This window comes from Dreissena polymorpha, chromosome 14, assembly GCF_020536995.1.
Source record: "Dreissena polymorpha isolate Duluth1 chromosome 14, UMN_Dpol_1.0, whole genome shotgun sequence".
In the NCBI taxonomy this organism is placed as follows: Eukaryota; Metazoa; Mollusca; class Bivalvia; order Myida; family Dreissenidae; genus Dreissena; species Dreissena polymorpha.
In genome coordinates, this window is record NC_068368.1 from 32880584 (window position 1) to 32901001 (window position 20418).

The 20418-nt window shown below is 34.1% G+C and overlaps 2 protein-coding genes across 3 annotated transcripts in view; both read right to left on the bottom strand.

Moving 5' to 3' along the window:
* Positions 1 to 1279: 1279 nt before the first annotated feature.
* Positions 1280 to 17595, bottom strand: LOC127858790 (multiple epidermal growth factor-like domains protein 11). 2 transcript variants are annotated; one of them, XM_052396072.1, is made up of 7 exons: positions 17560 to 17595; positions 10455 to 10523; positions 8834 to 10099; positions 8491 to 8611; positions 6526 to 6608; positions 3476 to 3577; positions 1280 to 2813 (listed from the first exon to the last, which is right to left on the bottom strand). In XM_052396072.1, exons 2-6 carry the CDS (start codon positions 10501 to 10503, stop codon positions 3495 to 3497), a joined length of 1602 nt encoding a protein of 533 aa, XP_052252032.1. In that variant the 5' UTR covers positions 10504 to 10523; positions 17560 to 17595; the 3' UTR covers positions 1280 to 2813; positions 3476 to 3494. The 2 variants fall into 2 exon arrangements, with proteins under 2 accessions (XP_052252032.1, XP_052252033.1); XM_052396073.1 differs by lacking the exon at positions 1280 to 2813 and having other exon boundaries at positions 3342 to 3577.
* A 1299-nt stretch (positions 17596 to 18894) lies between these two features.
* Positions 18895 to 20418, bottom strand: part of LOC127858788 (uncharacterized) — a 29515-nt gene continuing 27991 nt past the window's right edge. The window contains exons 12-13 of the mRNA XM_052396071.1: positions 19608 to 19726; positions 18895 to 19276 (exon numbers count right to left, since the gene is read on the bottom strand). Of these exons, the coding sequence (XP_052252031.1) occupies positions 19151 to 19276; positions 19608 to 19726 (245 nt within the window). The 3' untranslated portion in view covers positions 18895 to 19150. The remainder of the gene's footprint in view (positions 19277 to 19607; positions 19727 to 20418) is intronic.

Genomic DNA, 20418 nt, shown 5'->3' on the forward strand with positions numbered 1-20418 from the left:
CTTCGCATGTATCTTGTATTTGACAAACATTTTGGAAACGTTGTGTTGTGTTAATAAGCAGAAATAAAACGCAAAGAAATCAGAAATGAACTGTGTTGGTTACTGTGTCTTTTACACGAACAATGTGTAATTACGCTACAATATTTTCACATGGAATTTTCATTACTGTTGTACTAAGATCTGGTTGGTTCACTAACAAGTAATACCTTGTGTTATTTCGCGCGATAATAAATGACGACACTTTAAACATACGCACACAATTCGCACACAAGCGCAGTTATGTAATTAAACTTTTTAAATGTATCGAATGTCAAATGTTGTTCGAGCGATTAGAAACATGACCAACGTTAAGACCTTTAAAACTTCTAAACTGAATGTTTGTTTTCCAATTTGCAGAAACTATATTTAACCGGGAATAATTGCGGTATTTTTATTAATAGTGTACACGATTCCATGTGTTACACACTAAAGGCATTTGTGTATATAAATGTTATTGTTATTTTGGTTGCTTTATTTAAAACTTTTCAATGAAACATTGATTTTGACATACCCTATTGTCAGAGAATATCAGAAAATAAAATTTAAATTGACATTGTTAAATAAAAGTTACGAGTTCGATATCACTGCACATTCATTGAGTCATTTTCAAAATGCATGTTACGAACAAAATATGAAAAACAGATGCGTGGTAAGAGTAATGCACATCATACGCACAAAGCGTTTTTTAGATGTCCATATTGAAAACGGAATCTCGAAAGTTGCCTTTTGAACATATAAGCTGCATTTTAATTCGAGTGATGATACATGTGATGTCATTTAGTTGACTAACTATATTCAACTTGTAATGATAACTGCGGATGATAAACAGCTTCTATTTTCTCTTTAAAGATTGTCGTTTTTGTACCAATAAATAACTCCAGTCGCATCATAGATAACAAAACTTAAACTTGAACGATGATGCGACGATGAATCCGGGAAGAGCCTAATTTGTATTTATAAAATGATTGCTTAACACACACGTCTCGTTTTAATGGAGTAGTTAACAATTTTATTTCATGATTTAACAAAAAAAATAATTAGAAAGCTGATCCCTGGCGAAAGAAAATAAGAAAAAGAAACAGAATCGCAATAGTTGCAATGTACTTTAAGCACTTTTTTTGCGAATGTGCATCGGTTTGATTTTAGACATGTACACCATGCATTGTTTAAAAAATATTTACTTTATTCTAAATATATTAAAAAGAAAAGGACATCCAGATTCAAGATATTATCAACATATTAAAGTGTTTTATTTTATTACAAATGCCTATTAGCTATACAATACAGGAAAATACATATATACCACCACACTAAACATAAAACTGATTAAAACTGATGATGTGTTGCTAATGTGATACTGTTAACTCGATAGGTGTTTATTTCACCAGAAAAACGAAGTTTAAGTACCTCAACATAAAAATTTCGACCCAAGCGAACAATCGTTTGATGATTATCACAAACCACACTGATTATGCCCGATTTAAAGACGGTTAAAATAATACGCATTCCCGATGACCGTTTGAAAAACCTTCAATTGATAATTGCTATAAGCTCTATGTACATTGTTTGTAGCATCCAATGAAGTACTTAATGTTTTATCTGATAAATAAGATAATTCTCTTTATATTTCTTTCTAAAAACACACATTATCTTATTTATATATATTTAACAGGGATATTAAAATGTAATTGGGTTCATACATCATGTGAAATTCAAAGGACACATTCATGTTGCTTTACTTTTTTATAACACTGATAAAGTTCTAGAAGATGCATGCTAAACATAAGCACACAATATGCACACCATGTTCTGCGTAATAATGCCTTGTATAATAAACATATTAATAATCAAAATTCAGAAGCATGATCAGGTGAGACAGTCCTTAGAGCTAGTAGTAAACGATACTTGATTCATCGAACAAAACACTTGTTAAATTATTCAAGATGGGGTCACGGCTATAGAAAGATCTAATCAAAGAACCGACTCTGGAGATATGCGATATTGCTGTAGGAGTTGGTGTGAATCCAACTGTGCGCATGTTTCGAATCATTTAATGGTTACATTTTTATGTTACGGTAAATAATATATTAGTATTGCTATATTATTGAATTAATTGAAATAACGTCTTAATATTTCGGAGAAACAAAAATCTATATGCAACAGAGAGCTGTTAATGTAAAGTTGATTTATAATTTTGTTAAGCTAAATTGATACATACATTACATAAAAATAAGCAATACAAACGACGAGAAGTAAACTAACGAACTAATATATTATTAAATTACATTGTACACATTTACTAGTGGAATTATCAAATGTGTATAAATTAATAAATGCGTCTTTTGAAAGTTGTAAAAATATAGTACACCTAATAATATTTCGGGTAAACACCGTCGATATGCCACCGAGAAGCTGTTAATGTATTGGTGATTTATAATTTGGCTTAGCAAAATTGATGCATAAATAACAAAAAATAAACAATATACACTATGAGAAGAAGACTAAAGACATCATACATTATTAAATTACATTGAAGATATAGGACAGTTGAATCATCACATGTGTATATACAAATAAATGCATCTATAGTAACTTGTAAAAATATAGAAAATATATTTCTGAATATGACAATAGGAATACGCTATCCTTAGTTATGCTGATGATGAAACGCGTTTTATACTTAAAGGCATGTCCGATACAATTGACCGTTCTATACGTGGAGATGTTCATTATGACACAATAACATTTAAGTCCTTCAGTCGTTGTTCAGGTCGCTGAAGAGAAGAGAATATACAATAAACAAAAGTATTATTTAGTCCTTATTTAATAAGTTGTGTACAAATAATATATTTATAATTATTCTGTTGTTTTTCTTTCTTAAAAATCACAAACGACCAAAGAAAAAAATACATATTAACATTAAACAAAAAATTAATCAAAAGAAAACCATAGGGTCAAAAAATATATATTAGCATATCTTGTATAACATGTTAGAACATAATTGCTGCTACATTGTATCACTTTGTTCTATGATCATATACATGTATAAATTGTATGTCTTATATTGAATAAAAAAAAGAGAAAAGTTGTGTACAAATAAACTCGTATGAAGGTGTTAATATCATGCTTATATAAAATGATGTAGGTTTTTAATTCAATAACACACACTTATGAGAAAAATCAAATATATGTTATCACCGTTCAAATCATCATGTCTAACCGATTTCCTAATCTTCTGCATCAACTAACATTAATCTTATACGACTTATACGACACCAAAATAATGAACACAACTACATACGTAGCTCATTTTCTTTATTTTTATATATTACTTTTATTTCTTACATTATAAACTGTTTGTAATACTGTACAAAAAGCTTTTGGTTATAACTCTTCAAAGTTTAAGTGTAGCGAGTTGCTTGCACATGCCACGTACCAATCGCATGCGTGTCTTGCTAATTGTCTGTGTTCAGGTATTCAGCATTCGATTCACCACACACGGGACTGTGCGCAGACACGTCCGTTGCACGGACTGAATCTGTTGTTGTTAAAAATGGTTATCAGTTATGGAAGAAGGAACTTCTTGTTCCAGCTTTTTATGATAGATATAACGTTGCTGTAACTACTACAAAAGTTATCTCTACGAAGTGTGAATTTATCGTTTTACGTTCTTCACTAAATCCTGCCTTTATTGCACAAACATGATACTTATTTAAAATGTTTTCTATCTGAATAATGTATGACTGCATAGTTTATTCGCAACAAAAGTTGAAAATAACTTGCTTTAATCGATGTGTGCGAGCTTGTTTGTTTCTGTTTTGCATGTGCAACTGAATTGTTCATAACATGGCCTATCATAAATCAAGAACCGTTTACTGGATTTTTGGAGAATTGGCATACAGACAGGGAACAAATATAAAAAAAAGTTAACTTAGACGATTTATCCAAACTGTACAGGATTTCGACTTATATTGAATAATAAAGCTTTTCAACAAATTGTAATTTTTCGAAAAAATGGCCATTTTATGAAATTTTATCTTACGACCGTAAATCAAAGGCTCCACCTTTATTACGATGCATTACTAATTAAGCCAATCCTACTGCCGAAGTTGCGCATAGGACCGGATGTCATGCAATTTCACGGATAATTATACATGGTGAGTAGGTTTTACATGATTTTTTCAACATATGGCGCATTATTAAAAAATTAGCAATGCAGTGCGAGTAAGCGAATATTAATGCATCCACAAATGTACAGAACTATGCAATCCGAACTCATTAAGAAACGTGAGGACCTTTAAGTTGTGGCATGGGGGAGTTTTCGTAATCAAATTAACATAATTTGCCTGTTTGACGATAACAATTCTACGCGATTAATTCACAAACGACATCAAATGATTGCGTTCAGCATACACTAGTTGCTGCATGCACAAATACATTGGCTTCGTGCAGATGTAATAGATACTTTTGCATTTTTCGAAAAGAGATGGGGCCACTTGCAATACGGTGGCGCTAATGACAGTAGGTGACGCCAATGCACGATAATTGAATCATCGCATGATTTACATTTTATAGTCACTGCTTCTTCTTTTTGCATTTTCCTTTTATTTTTTGTTCAGCGTAAATACGTCAACCCAAATCTATAAAGAACATATACACATTTTATAAACAACCACGAGGTAAATATTTAATTAAGTAACAACCAACTTGATGTGCTTTTCTGCTTGACAAGATGAGTTTTGTCCCATAAGCTAAATGCTTAATTAACCAAAGGCAAATGTCAACACATCTTAATTAGGCTAAAATATGTCGTTGGTTCACATTAACATCTCCGACAAATATGGTCAGCTCGGTTTTTAACCAAAAACCTTTTTTTATGCTTAAGTTATTGTCCAGTTGTTGAGAATATTCAATTAAATCAATCTTCAAAATCTCTTAACAATACATGTTTCTTCATAATTATGTAGGCTTAAAGGGGCCTTTTCACGTTTTTGTAAATTGATAAAATTAAGAAAAGTTGTTTCAGATTCGCAAATTTTCGTTTTATTTATGATATATGTGAGAAAACATCAATACTGAATGTTTACCAGGCTCTAAACTAGCCATTATATGCATCTTTTGACGATTTAAAAACCTGAAAATTATAAAGCGTTGCAAATGAAAACGATTGAATAATTTGGAGAGCTTTGTTGTTTCGCTATATTTTGTGAAACAACGAGGATTGCTTGCATAAAGTATAAAATGCACCGTACATTGTGTGAGCACGGATAGCCGAATGGTCCAAGTGGTACCTTTTACTCCAGGGGTCAGTGGGTCAACCCCTGTTGAGTGTTACTTTTTTTCCTTTTTTTAATTTGTATTCTTGACTGTTTACTGGAGCTTTACGATCCAATGTTTACATTTATCAATAACACTCAACCTAGAATGCCTCACAGCAAGTGTATGGTCAGCATTGATAATCAAAATGCGGAAAATGTGCATTGGCGCCACCTCCTGTCAGGAGCGCCGTCTCCATGGCGTTGGCTCTTTCTCTTTTGGAATAATGTAAAATTATATATTACCGGTATATCGACAAGCAGCCAATCCTTTTGTGCATGCAACAATTTGTACATGTTCATGGCAATGGTTTGATGTCATTAACTATTTCATTGAGAGGAAATATGCTCGCCACACGGGCACAATGCACCGAATTTCGTTGATAAATTTCACCATGCCAAACTTAGAAAAAAAGTATCAAGTTCTCAAATGAGTTTATATTCTCGCTGAATAGCAATACATTGTCCGATTTTTTAAATAATGCGAACTATGTTAAAAGTAAAAACATATAAAACTTACTCGACCTGTAGAATTACCCGTGAAATTTCAAATAGTCCGGTCAATAGCGCTACCTCGGAACAAGCATTGGCTCATTTATTAATGCATCGCAACAAGAGTTGTCGACCATGATTAACGGCCGTTTATCTACAGTTCTCAGAGTTGTAGCTATGGATGACAACCATGATGTATGCAAAAGGAAGGTAGTTGTCAAAGTGTTTATAATTAAGACGTTCTAACGGTATCACATCTAACCATTTACAATAGTATTTTAGTTGTTAATATATCACATTATTTCTCTAAGAACCACGTCATAAACTCAATTGAAAACGTATATATTGAAAAGCTATATGTACATCAAACCCTTTTGTTTTCAATTATCATCCACTTTGACCGGAATTAAGGTTCGATGGTAGATGGCATGCTTACGCTTTGGATACTTCAACAGGACAATATGACAAGTCAAATGTGCCATATATGCAAAAATATATTTAACATTTACATTGACCTTGCGACGTGTATGCGAACAAGACGTTAATCATAATTATAACATTACACTTTAAAATTACCTATTAATTGCCTATGTTATTTCATTACAAAAATGTGAACTGATGACGTCAGTTATTTGAATGTATAAGTAGCAATCAGCTTTAGCTATAAACGGCTATATACCATTTGCCTGCAGGGCAGCATACGTAAGTTCTTCAGGGACATTGGCATTGTTTACTCGTTGAACAGTATCGTAGATTGGACTTCTAAAATAAATACGCAATATGTGTATTTTTCTTGTACATGAACATACGAAAGAGGTGAAACACGTATAGCATTTATACAAAATACATGGCCATATCTAAAAAGAAAATAAACATATGATTTTTGTTCCGCCTACCTAGTAGTTACGTAACAAACTTAAGAAACATACATCAGTCACGGGTCAGGTGAAACAATACGAGACCATCAGGCGCACACATGTTTTCAAACGACAAAATAACACGAATGTTTCTGTCAAATAAACAAACACGTAAATAACTAAAAACATGTTTGTGTCGTAGCAGTAGCTGTAGTACTTGTTTAACGAATAATGAATTGGTATTAAAGTTGTTTCTTTACAACTAGAATAGACCAATATATTAGTGTGAGCCTTCCGATCAATAGGAACGTTTATTATCAATTTTTCAGCATCCATTTTGGCATTATGCCGGGCAAAACTACAGGGCAACACGTGAACTACACAATAAGAAGCGAAATGCACGGTTCTTTCAGATTTGAGTGACACCAAAGAACAGTCATTTGCAGAATACCAGACTGTAACACCATAACAATTATGCTTAGAGAAAAAAGGTACATTTCATAAGAAACTCTTCGGCCATATAAAATGTGATTGGGCAACTTATCTTATCGTGTTTCAGTTGCACTATCTTACCCAAGGTTTACCTAATTCCAAATTTAATGGAATTTCGTAGACCTTTCTTTCCAGTATAATTTTCAAAACTTTATTTGGCTGATTGGAAAGAAATCTCACAATTCTTTGGCTGCATCAACTCATACATTTCGATATGAATGACTTTTCGGTGTTAGGATACCTGCGCTATAATCTGCATATGTGTATACATCAAATACACAGCTACACATACATATTGTCCAGATACGAGCGACCGGGTCGATAAAGGCACTGTGAAAATAATAACTTTATATCGTGATGTTTATAATCATTTCTTGTTTGTAATTCATTTTTTTTCACAAACATTTAAACATGTTCATTCACAAATCTTAATTGTACGGCAGTGTTGTGTGGTGTACAATGCTACCTTATAGCATTTCAGGATTACCGCGCGGTCAATCTGTTTGTCTCGTGAATGCGGTTTCATGACCTATTGGTCACTCGAGCCGCTTCGGAATATTGTCGAGCTGTTTGTTGCTGGCTTTGCCAAGAAAATGTAGTTATTTTCCCTTCACTCCGCCCCCCCCCCCCCCCGCGAAATAATATATTGGGCCTGAGAGGGATTAACTTCATCTATTATTTGTGAATAATTTGTCATTTATTCTCATATAGTATGATCTACACATGCTTGTTTTACGTTCTGTCTTTCTTGAGCCAATAATAATATTTTTGTTTAGTCGCGCCTTTTGGGTTTGGATATGGTACGGATTCTACATAGTTTATCACATGTAACGGCTAGTATAATGTGTTTCATTAAGTGTTTGTTTGCACATTGACGAATATATCGACTTCTTGCTTACACACTATAAAAAATTGTCAGTTCTAATCATATGAAGAATACAATCTCCAAGCGTTAGCGATGGAAACAAATCGCGGGGTAAATTTTGTCCGCGATGTTAGAATTTTGCGAGAGCTTTTTTCATTTTAATTTGTTAGCTTTCTGTGATCGACCCTTTTAGAGTGGATGCCAGGCAGGCTTGTGTATTGTAATACACTTCATACAGCCAACATTCCAAAGTTTCTTTTATCTTTTTAAAAGTTACTCTTTTTTACTAGACGATTATTAACCCGTTCACTGCAATTGTTTCTTATTTGATTCTTAACACGAAAACACAAACAATAAATCAACTATAATCAATATTCAAAAGAACGCCAACTGCCTATTTTTTATCAAGCAGTTCAATTAAAATACGTACCTTCCACGAACGTGAACAAACACTCCTACCGCCCCAGCAATAGCAATAATGACAAAAGCGGCACACCCAGCTCCGATTGCTGCTGGAAGCATATTCCCACCATCACTCTCTTGCTTAATCACTACAGTCAGAATAAAACACATACCAGTTTTAATTTAAATAATATTTTATTTCAGAATGTCCTTCTATGAAGTACAAAAACGAATTATTTCGGTAAACATATAAATTCAAACAGAACGATACCGCAGGTAGCTTAAAAAGAAAGAAAGCTTATACATTTCACCAAGGACAGGAAATACCGTAATAAAAACATCACGCATGGTGTTTGTACTGTTTGTCTCACCTTGCATACACATGCTTCCGGTAAATCCTTCAGCGCAGCCAAACATACACCTTCCTGTATCGGATGAACATGCGAATTCATTCTCAAACCGAGCACAGTGTTCCGAACACGGCGTTTCACAAGATGAACCATAGTAGTTACCATTACATCCCCTTGTACATGTTCCATTTATATGACAAGACATATTGACACAATTAGTATTGCAGGGCGTATCACATTCACCGCCATAATATCTAGCAGATAAGCATCGCAAACACGCCCCGGTGATTTGATCACAGGCGGTGCAATTGTCCTTGCATTTCCGGTCGCAATTTCTGTCCCAGTAACCGTGTTGGCAACCATATTGGCAATAATCAGAACTGTTGCATATAGCCCTTGAGCATCCATCTGGGCAGTTATGTTCGCATGTCGAGCCATTGAATCCTTCTTTACATTGAGAGCAGCTACTCATAGATGTGCATACTTGACAATTAGATGGGCATGAATATTCACATGTATTGCCATGGAATCCATCTTCACATTTAGAGCAGTAATTCACAGATGTGCATAATTGACAATTAGGTGGACAGGAATATTCACACTTATCGCCATGGAATCCGGTTTTGCACTTGTGTGTGCATTGTCCACTGAACTGGTCACACGTATCATTCAAACATCCGGTCGAGCATGTTTGATTGCAAGAATATCCAGTATAGCCGGTGACACACGAGGAACAAAATCCACTTTGTTTGTTGCATTCACCATTCGAACACATTGAGCTAAGACAGGGAAGCTGACAATAAGGCCCATAATATCCTATTATACACGAAATACAGCTGTTTTCATCAGTACAGGCACTGCAATTCGGGCTACACTTTTGGCTGCAGTTTTCACCATCAAATCTATTTATACATGTTTCACACAGTGAATCAGTAAAGTATGGTTTACAATGACACCGTCCGAATATGTCGCATGTGTTTAAACATCCCGGGGAACACGGTTTTTCACATCTCCTACCATAAAAACCAGGCTTACATGCACTGCATCTGTCATTGTTAGTGCATGATCTGCACGATGTCATGCATTTCTCACATTTTAGGTTTCTCCAGAAGTCATACGTGATGTAAAAACCTTCCTTGCATCCATAGCATTCATTTTGATGTCTACATAGGCATCCAGTGTTCCCACACATGTAACAGGTTCCATCGGATATGTAATACCCATCTTCACACCTTTGGCACGAATCAATATCTTGTCGACATCTCTGACAGTTATTAAGGCAACTGGCTGTACACAAACAAAAGCTAGATGGTAAGGTTATTTTACACTGTTATTGTATCCAGTTGAAAATACATAAAACCACAAATATAAGGATTTTCAATGTATTAAGACTTTAAGTAATTTCAAGTACAACTGCGCCCGATTCCAGACATCACATTTTTATCTAAAAACGTCTGCAAGAGTATGTAAGACATTTATGACTATCGCTCACAAGTCAGACAATAGATAATTTACAGTTCAGTACATTGCTTTGAGTTTATAAGTGAAATAATTCGTGCAGAACGTTGGATAACTTAAAAATGCGTGAATGCAAACAACGCTATTAAATTATGGAGAAATGTCAAAAACATGTACACGCTACCTGTTATGTAAATCGGTATCCAAAGATAAATCAAACCAGATATCTCCATGGTCAACGTGAATACCTCTCCTTAAATATAGACATCAAACCTAACAAACAGAACTTTCGTGGCACGAAATTAATTTAAAAATAAAACACAATTAAGTGGCAAAGTTCAATAGTTCAAAGCTTAATTTTTTAATCAGACAATAACGTTTCCTTTTAAACGATTTTATTGCAAATAGTATGGGTGATATTTGTAGGATTTGGTGGAATATCGATTTTATTTCACGATTGCACCACTCGTGAACAAATCTTGTTTGCTATGATCACTAGTGAATTCAAATCGATATTCCAACAAATCCAACAAAATATCTTTTTAGTGTATGCTTAAAAATGATATTTATGTATTTTTGTTGAATAAATGATGTCGTGGCAACATGAATACGACCTCATTTCACAGTATAACAGTGAACATTATCGGTAATTTTCTCTGTTAATGTTTGAAATCATTTTTAATCTACTGATATTTCTCTATAAACACCGGAAAGCATACACATTAATATACATTTATTTGCAGTAAACAAATTAAGTCTCCTCGTGAGGACATTTTAGTAAAATCGTGTAATTGGAACAGAATATCGTCATCTGCAAATGTGTTTAATCGTTTTTCGAATTCACAAACGTTTCGATGAACGAAAATATTTACATTCAAGTCAAATGGTTTTTATTGCTAGCAACATGGCATTTCACTATTTCATGACAGACATTATTCAGTATTTGTCATTTTAGCATAAAAGCTGTGTCTATGCCCTGAAAAAGAAGCGCATGACAGAGAAGCCAATACCTTAAAAAAAAGCATTAATGTGTTCAATTTGTGTGGATATTTCTTTCTGACGATTGCTATACGCTATTTTAAATATAGGAAAAAATAAAACGCTATCAAGTCCAGGTGGAAATAATACAGTTTTTTAGTATTCTGCAAATTTCGTAAAAAAAAAATATTAACATAGGAAAGTCAATGTTTGATATTGTTAAGCTGTTTGTTTCTTGGGATATGTTGGTGGTTTTACAGTTATAATTATTGAAAATGCTGTGCATCAATTTCAACTGTGGACGAGACAATAATAAACATTGCAACAATGATTGTATTGTCTTTTATGATTATCGTATGAATGTTTGTTTGTGATACACATATGAAGAATGCAAAGGAGCGTTCGCAGATTATAAAAAAACGTATATTTAAACATCACTTGAATGTGTTTTCCTTTGATATGAGAAAGAACTTGTAGTCAAGAATTCATAACTTTCCCTTAATTTCATCTCATCAAAATTGAATTTCACGTCAAAACAATGACTCTCAAAGCAAGGTGTGTTCACCAATATGTTCTTGCTCAATGTTCAGCGTATCAAACAAATACTGGTTGGGAGATGTCCTCGATGTTCTCACAGTGAGTTATTTGCGTATCGCATTTTATGTCACTTTAAATCAATGAAATGAGTTGATGGAAAAATATATTCAACCGCTATTTTGTGTTGATTTGCCGATGAAATTAAAAGAAAACTAGTGCTTATTTTAAAGATGCAATAAAGCGTGATGCATTTTTGGCAAGTTATTACTACCACATTATACAAAGAATTTTAGTTAAAATAACACCTTAAAATAGCACCATTTCATTCAAAGAGAAATGAGCATTAACCACGAAGTCAACATGATAGCTGATGAGTGATTTAATTATTGTCCTGACATGCTTATTCTAACGCATATTATATATTTGACCCTGAAAGTGACATTTGCATTTTAGAAGACTATTTGCAACTATGCAACATGCCTTCATTGGCCTTATTATTATTGTATCAATAGCCATAAGTCGTTATTGCTTCGAGCTGTCTCTTCATGGCGATCATTTTGGCATGTGAGTTTTTTCCACAACTGAACCTTGACCTTTTAGCCTGAACACAGTTAACATTTGTGCGACGGCATCCGGACAAACGGCACATGTTTTTTTGCATACCCGGACAGTCGACACCCTGTAAATTGTGCGAATATATATAGTATTGTTAATTCCAATTAACGATAACCGAACATTTACGAGCGAACGCGAGACTGGCTTCGGCATTGGTGTCCTGACATGTCCGATAAAAGTTTGGCTATTGCTATAAGAAACACCGAATTTTGTATTGGTTAACTTTATTTTACGAAATTCTTTGCGCAATATTCGTTGATTGTGAATATTTATGTTACTTTAACATAACCTTGACTAAAACACGTATTAACGTCGACTTCGCGTACCACATAAAACTGTCCGGCCTAAAAGCATATATCATCGAAACCAGCCGTATCTTCGATCACTACTTTAAAATATTTTTTTATTTATTCATGAATGCAAAAATGTGCTTTTCCTAAAAGAGGCATAGCGATGGTATTACCCACTTAATATAGACATGCAGTGTTAAATTAATTAATATACCCTCTTTGGAAGCATCTATTCATTTAGTAAACATCTTATATTGTTAAAATCGTTTAGAAAGCTTTAATACAGGGGTAAACAATACATTTTACAAATACACACCGCCAATACAATAACCCACTCCTACATAAATCACGCACTTCAATAAGCATTTTACTACCTTAAAGTCATATTATCCGTTAAAAGTGCGCCTGTATAACGTGTACATTTCATACAAAACAGTTTTACCACTACTGTTGATCCTCCCCCACCCGCTTTAAGTGCACCCCATCCCATAACATTTAATTCTTATAAAAATAGTGCATAGCGTTCATAAAACTGAGACCAGTGTGTCAAACAACCTTCAACTACATACTTTAAACATAAAACGCAGTAAGTCTGTGCTATGCTTCGAGGGTTGATCGTAGGCTAAGAAACACACGTATTAGTCTACACTACGGTGGCAATGCAGTTGAAGTCGCCCGATTTCCGCAAGGTTTCGCTTATTACAGATCCCCGTTAAGTCGATATATTCGAATAACTTTTAACGTTAACATTTTCATGCTCACGAAACATTCTTAAACATGAATAAAATATGATACAAATATGAAATATAGCACACATATTAAATATTCCGAATAAAAGTTGCCTAGAGAGTAATATTCATCTGGATAAAATGTGATCATAATAACCAGGATAGCAATAATGTAAGAACCAATGTCGGGGCTGTCAAAATAATGTAGGAACCATTGTTCGGATTGTCAAAATAACGTAGGAATGAACGTCCACCTGTGTCACAATTAGCATAGGGCCGAATGTCCGTCATTCACTTTATAAATATGATAACCGGTAAATTGGCTTATATCTTTATAGTATTTAGTATCTGACAATATGTAAGAACAACTCAATTTTAATTTGAGTATTAAGGGTAAAATAAGTCCTAGAAATGACTACGCGAAACTACTACCAGAAGAAAACATCCGCTGCCCGTGGCTTATGAAAACGTGTTGTTTGTCGGAACAGTATCTGAATACAACGAGATGTGTTTGTGCTGAACACTGGGGCAATAAGATCTATCAATAAAAAAGATAATTGATCTTTGATCACACACCGCGCCAACACTGCTTAAACACAGAGTGTCAAATAGTGCAAACAATTGAATGAAACAAATACACAATCAAGAACGTTTATTTCATGCATTAGCAATTAAAATGGGAGGTATATATTCCTGATTATTCTGACAATCACATCTTGTATTGCGTGGAACTATTAGAAATGCATACACGTTCAGCCTCGTTTTGGAATTCTGCGAGTCACGTGACTTCGCCCTCATCATTTTTGGCTGACTGTGAAAAATGTCAATTTAGTGATAGTCAGTAGGATTTTTCTCAATCTTCATCGGACAGCGAAGAATCTTTTGCCGGTGCTTCAGATGCCCATCGCGTAGAGAATAGGGATTGGTAAATATAATTTTCTTTTTAATGCATATGCCGGAAACGAAACACATTTTTTTTTTTGATTTCGTTGATTGTTATTCTACCGTACATTCGCGTTGAGTATGACTACGTTGTACGGTTCATCGACTCATAATGGATACTTGATAGAATTGTGAACAGATTCATTGAAACTTCAAATACAACTTCCGTTTAAATAATGTGATGAAATAAAAAAGGCAGGCGTAGATAAAGGGGCAGGGTGGGGCCTTGGTAAAAGATAAATGTTCTTTTTTAAAGCTGCTGTGCTTATTCACATATTATATTTTATTGATATTCGAATGGTTCGAATAACGTATTTTGTTACCAAACCAGTTATGCGTACATGTTAATGAAAAATAGTGTCAGTTTGAATATATATATACGAGGGGTGTTCCAGAAGTTCGCGGATTTTCACTATAACTTATTAGTTTGCTAGTAAAAGTCAATGAAATTTACATATTATACAAACCAATTATCACGGACTTTATATATAAGCTAAAAATGCATGAATTCCATAAAGCGCGTTTGAAACGCGTTGCAATAGAGACCTCAGTAACGACATGCGGCGCACGCGTGTATTTTATTATAAGTATGAGCGTTGCGCGAATTTAAATTTGGTTTAAATGTCGTTGATAAACAGAATTTACGGCAAATTTCACGTTACAGCGCCTAAGTCCTCCTTACAGCCCGGTTTTGGCCCCTATGGACTGCCGCGTCTTCCCGGAAGTTAAATCACAGTTGCGCGGTATTCGCTTTGCAAGAAAACAGGAACTTACAGTTGCAGCAAAGCGTATCGTGTCGTCTTTTGACGCTGACTGGTATAGAGACACTTTTGACAAGTGGATTTTCCGACACATAAAGTGCATCCGCGTTGGAGGTGATTATGTGGAAAAGATTTGACAGTTATTAACTTCATAACGTCATTGACGTTGAACAGAAACGTTACACGTGCGTCGGTGTGCGCATTGTGCACATGTTTAAATCTCTGATATATATTTATTGTTTTATGTATTTCCGTGATATTTGGAGAGTATATTTGGAAAGGACGAAATATTCTTAACATGCTATTTGTTTGTCCATTTATGTTACCAAATGAAAGTTATAGCGAAAATCCACGAACTTCTGGAACACCCCTCGTATATGCGATTTACAAAAATATATAAAAAAATAATGCGTTTCAGTGTTGCTAGTAATATGAATACATTAAGAATATTTTCTCGCAATTTCAAAAAATATAAAAAATCATTTTAAGTTATGAAATCCTGTGCGTGTAGTTCGAAGTTTTGTCTGGAAGCTTCATGCACCCGAAAGCAACAAACTGAACCATGTCGAATAACGTTTGCCATGCAAAAATAATTTCAACAAGCGCTTTGATGAAACTTAACGAAAAATAACAAAGTAGCACGATATTGAATGTCGAATTTGACGTTCTGCGCGATGTGTTCAAGTTCCATTCCGTTATAACAAATAAAAAGTTTCCGTGTCATGCGAGTTGTGTAAAAATTACGTCACCACCAAAATATGTGGCGGAAATACCCGAGCGGTTTACGGAAAACAAGATCATCGTTGTTTAGTATAATACTATTTTTTCCATTGCTCTTGATGATTCCAATCGTTTTAATATATACATATTTATGAAATATAATTTTCGTAATAAAAACGGTATTTGACCTTTAAGTATACATACATATCTTACTTGGAATTTTTATTGAGATTGTTCACGGTTCAATGTGTTACCAAATAAAGGCGTATTTGTTATATTTATGAGAGAGACAGAGAAAGAGAGAGAGAGAAAAGAGAGAGAGAGAAAGATAGAGGGCGAGAGAGAGAGAGAGAGAGAGAGAGAGAGAGAGAGAGAGAGAGAGAGAGAGAGAGAGAGAGAGAGAAAGAGAGAGAGAGAGAGAGAGAGAGAGAGAGAGAGATAGAGAGAGAGAGAGAGAGAGAGAGAGAGAGAGAGAGAGAGAGAGAGAGAGAGAGAGAGAGAGAGAGAGTGAGAGATGACATACAGATTTAAGATACTCAATATATTACAAATTCTAATTTTTTTATTTCATACAAATACCTATACTAAACTATACAACGAAGGAAAATACATATATCATATACTAATGGAAATAGGATAATTTAAATGAATTGGTTGGTGTTCAATTACACTGTTATTATACGAGAAGTTAAATGCCTAGCTTCTTCTTATTGTGCCTCCTCCCCATTCACATGTATTATTTCAACCTGAAATGGAGTCCTGCTGAAGTCAGGGTTCCAAAACCCATATCTGTGCAGTTAACCATTGAAAAGTCAGCTCACATAAAACTTGCATTGATATTCATAGCATATTTATAATAATTTAAAGAGAGGAAAACCACAAAGTGGATTATATATTTTTTAAACTATGCGATTACGTAAATAGAAAAACGTTATATGATTTGGTTTGCTATACTTAAAATATGTCATAAACAAAAGTTGCAACGCGAGCGGCAAAAGCAAAATATTCAAAATCAGAAAAAATAAAACCACTTGATCGTGGTTATTAACTGCTCGCAAATACCAAGATATTTATATTAGATTTTAGTAAATATTCTATATTTCATCAGGAACTTAATTGTATCTTAAACAATTGCTGTAGGTTTTTATATTTGTCAATACCTTGTCACAAAACACATGCATATATGCAGCTATTTAAAGTACCACACATTTGTCGATAGCATAGTACTTCTAATAATAATTATGTAATGTGTCACAGAAAAACTGTTGCTGAACGTACGAATTCAAATTTTCTTTCTGTATTGGGTGTGTTTGTGAAAATCGAATATCAAACAATGTATCTATTTAACATGCCAGCATGGTAATAATGGAACTGTTGGAAGTTTGTGCTATAGTCCATTGACGTTCAAATGCGCATGTGAAACATCCATGAACAACACAATTAAGGAGCTGCACATCATGCTGACCTAGCATAAGTAAAATACCATATAAACACTATGCTTTCATGAATAAAAGCATAAATAAAATCAACAGCCCTTACCAGTACCGGATTACTATTCACCAAATTCAAATCTTTTGTTGGAAGAATACGACCAATTAGGTCAACAAAACGAAACTTCATTAACATAATCAACATGGACTACTCAACAACAATCGAAGAAGCGAAATATCACAAAAGTGCATGCATCATTGTTATAACTTGTATGTATAAGGGTATACCTCAAAGACACAAATGTCCGATGCACAACTGATCACAAAAGAATCCTACAAACGAGGAAGTTTTTAATTTCGTTTCATTATAAACAATAGATAATGATAAGTGCCATCCACATTGTTAACATCCGCTATAACACATAACTCAAAAAGAGATCGTATATTCCGCACGTCCATTAACTTCCGTATAGCAAAACTTGGTAGTTGAATTGAATTCTCAGTCATTCAGGATGGAACGTTATATTTACAGGGGAAGTAAAGAACGTATTCCTAACACATGTGTACAAATTAATCTGACTAATAGCCCAATATAAAAAACATTGTTTTTCGTTTATGTTGATGTGACAATTTTGTTTCTTAACTGATAACCAAAGCAAAAAGTCTCCAGAAGAGCGATATCGAGAAAGTAAAGGCTTAATTTAAGGGTAGTTTTGCATGACAATATTGAAAACAACGCTGTTATTTGTGTGCTAATTAACTAAAATATGCTTTTTATCCAGACGTCTGAGCAACAGATATTACGAGTAAATTAAATAAATAAGTTATACAGCGGAAATGTCATATTTTACATTATCATTATTATTTTGACCTTTGACTTTAAAGACTTTCATAAATCTTGAAGGTAATCGAATGGGGTTTTCGTGTAAAAATGTAGCGTAACAAGTTAAATATTGTATTAAATATTATTATACAAAATCGTATACGCATTGGAAAATTATAAACAACAGAAATTCAATTGGCAAAAATTCCGACAATAAGCAATATCTTACATACAAAGAGCCCACCTAATTAATCAATTAACGGATACATGCTTCAGAACGATATCAGATGGCCAATACAGATGGTAATGATAAATAACATCTAACTATACGAGACGAACACATCAAGTTAATTACTCATTGTTTAACTTGCTAATTATACATGTCGTCGGCATGCAGGGAATATAAATAGCGGACTTCCTTATTCTTTTTTCGCATATTATATTAATTATCTATATTTAAGCATGTGGTTTTGCACAAGATCCCGTCGGAAATTGACACGTCAGAATTAGGTGTTCCAGTCTATATTAATACAGTGTTCGTCAGTAGAGGGTAGTAGGAGATTCACGTACACAGCCTGACGTTACGGTCACACAAGATGTTATTGTCATTGGACCAAAAGGCCATTGCATTTAACTTATAGTTTAGAAAATTGTACGAAATTTTGAAAACGTTGTGTTAAAATTAAATTTAAAAAAAATCGTTATGAACACTGCAAAGGACTTTGAGTACGTTTATTATGAGTTTTAAAGACTATGTCACAAAAATAGCATGACTAGATATGAAGATTTTGAGTCAAGAACAAAATTAAACGTGGTATATTTTCTCCATCAACATCATCCATAAAAATGCATGTTCACATGATGAACACAATATGTAATGTAACAATACCGATATACATACACATATTGCGCGGGTATAAACCGCACTGTGGATTCCACCCACACACATAATATATCACTATATTGATCCCGCACTTGGGAGTCCACCCATACACATAATAGATCACTATATTGAACTTATATCCCACGTGATAGAAATATAAATACTCCGATTGTTTATTTGCATGTGTACACTTCACTGAAGAACTCGACCAGGAAGTCGGTGACGATTCCTTTGTCAGGAATGTTGGCCATCATTCCGTACACACCTGCGGTGCCCTTCTTCGCGAGGGCTTTGTTATCCTGAAAATAGAAACATTGACAAACACTACTGCCGTATACTGCATTAAGCCATAAGGTTAAATAAAGAACAATGGAACTCCGGTCGATTAAAGTATAAATCCATTGTTTAGAAGTCATACAGTCTGAGAGTTCAATAAAATTTAAAGTCAACGCAAAGGTAATTGTTATGCGTAGAGATCTAAGCAGTAATTAATACTTTACACATTTACAAGTAACACTGCAGTGTGCTTATGAAATTCAAGAATCAGTTTACAGTTGAGTTTAAGAAGAAGACAAAAGTCCTTAACAAACTACGAATACGTTTAACACGTATATATAATATTTGCCCGACCATGCAATGCTTAGTGGCTGCCTCTAGATCATCCAGGAACTTGTCTGCCTTGCCGGTGTGATGGGGCAGGATGGAGCAGTGCAGGCAGTCAGGCGTCTGGCACCGCTCCATCTTCCATCCTGTAAATACGAGGTGTGTGTGACTCACTTTTTTCTTTGTAGTTGCCATACATAGATGTCGTATTTAGGATAAGTTCTTATTTTGTCATAAAGCACAGCCACTGTGGTATTTTCACATTTGCAATGCTCTCAATTCGTCTTTCAGCACAGCCAGAATGTTACCTTCATTTGACAGTTTTACAGTATTAGTAACACATGCGTTTTATGTGGTCATTATGGAGTTGAATTATATTGCATTGATTTATTCTCGAATATAATTGGTTTACACGAAATGTACGGGATTATACCTGAACATACCGTTATTATGTTTTTATCACAAACTCTGAGTTTAGAAGTTACGTAGAAACTTTCCGTACTTACCAAAATGATCATTCCTATTTATTTACTTAGAAGTTTTATTTGTCTCCGAACATTTCATGTCATAAGGCCGATGTGAGTTGATGTACACTACTTTCAACAATCCGGAAGGAGTTCTTTATTAAAGGCCCGTAAAAGCTGACGATCCATAATTATAACCGATTTTTAAATTTGTGCATACTTTATTTATAAAGGTTATCAAAAAAAATATATATAAGCTATTGAACATAACCATAAAAATGAGAAATACAACTTGTTTTGAGCTAAAAATGCAGTGTCCTCCAAGTCAATTGTGTTTACAAACAATAAGTTTATCTACATCGCTGTTTACTCAA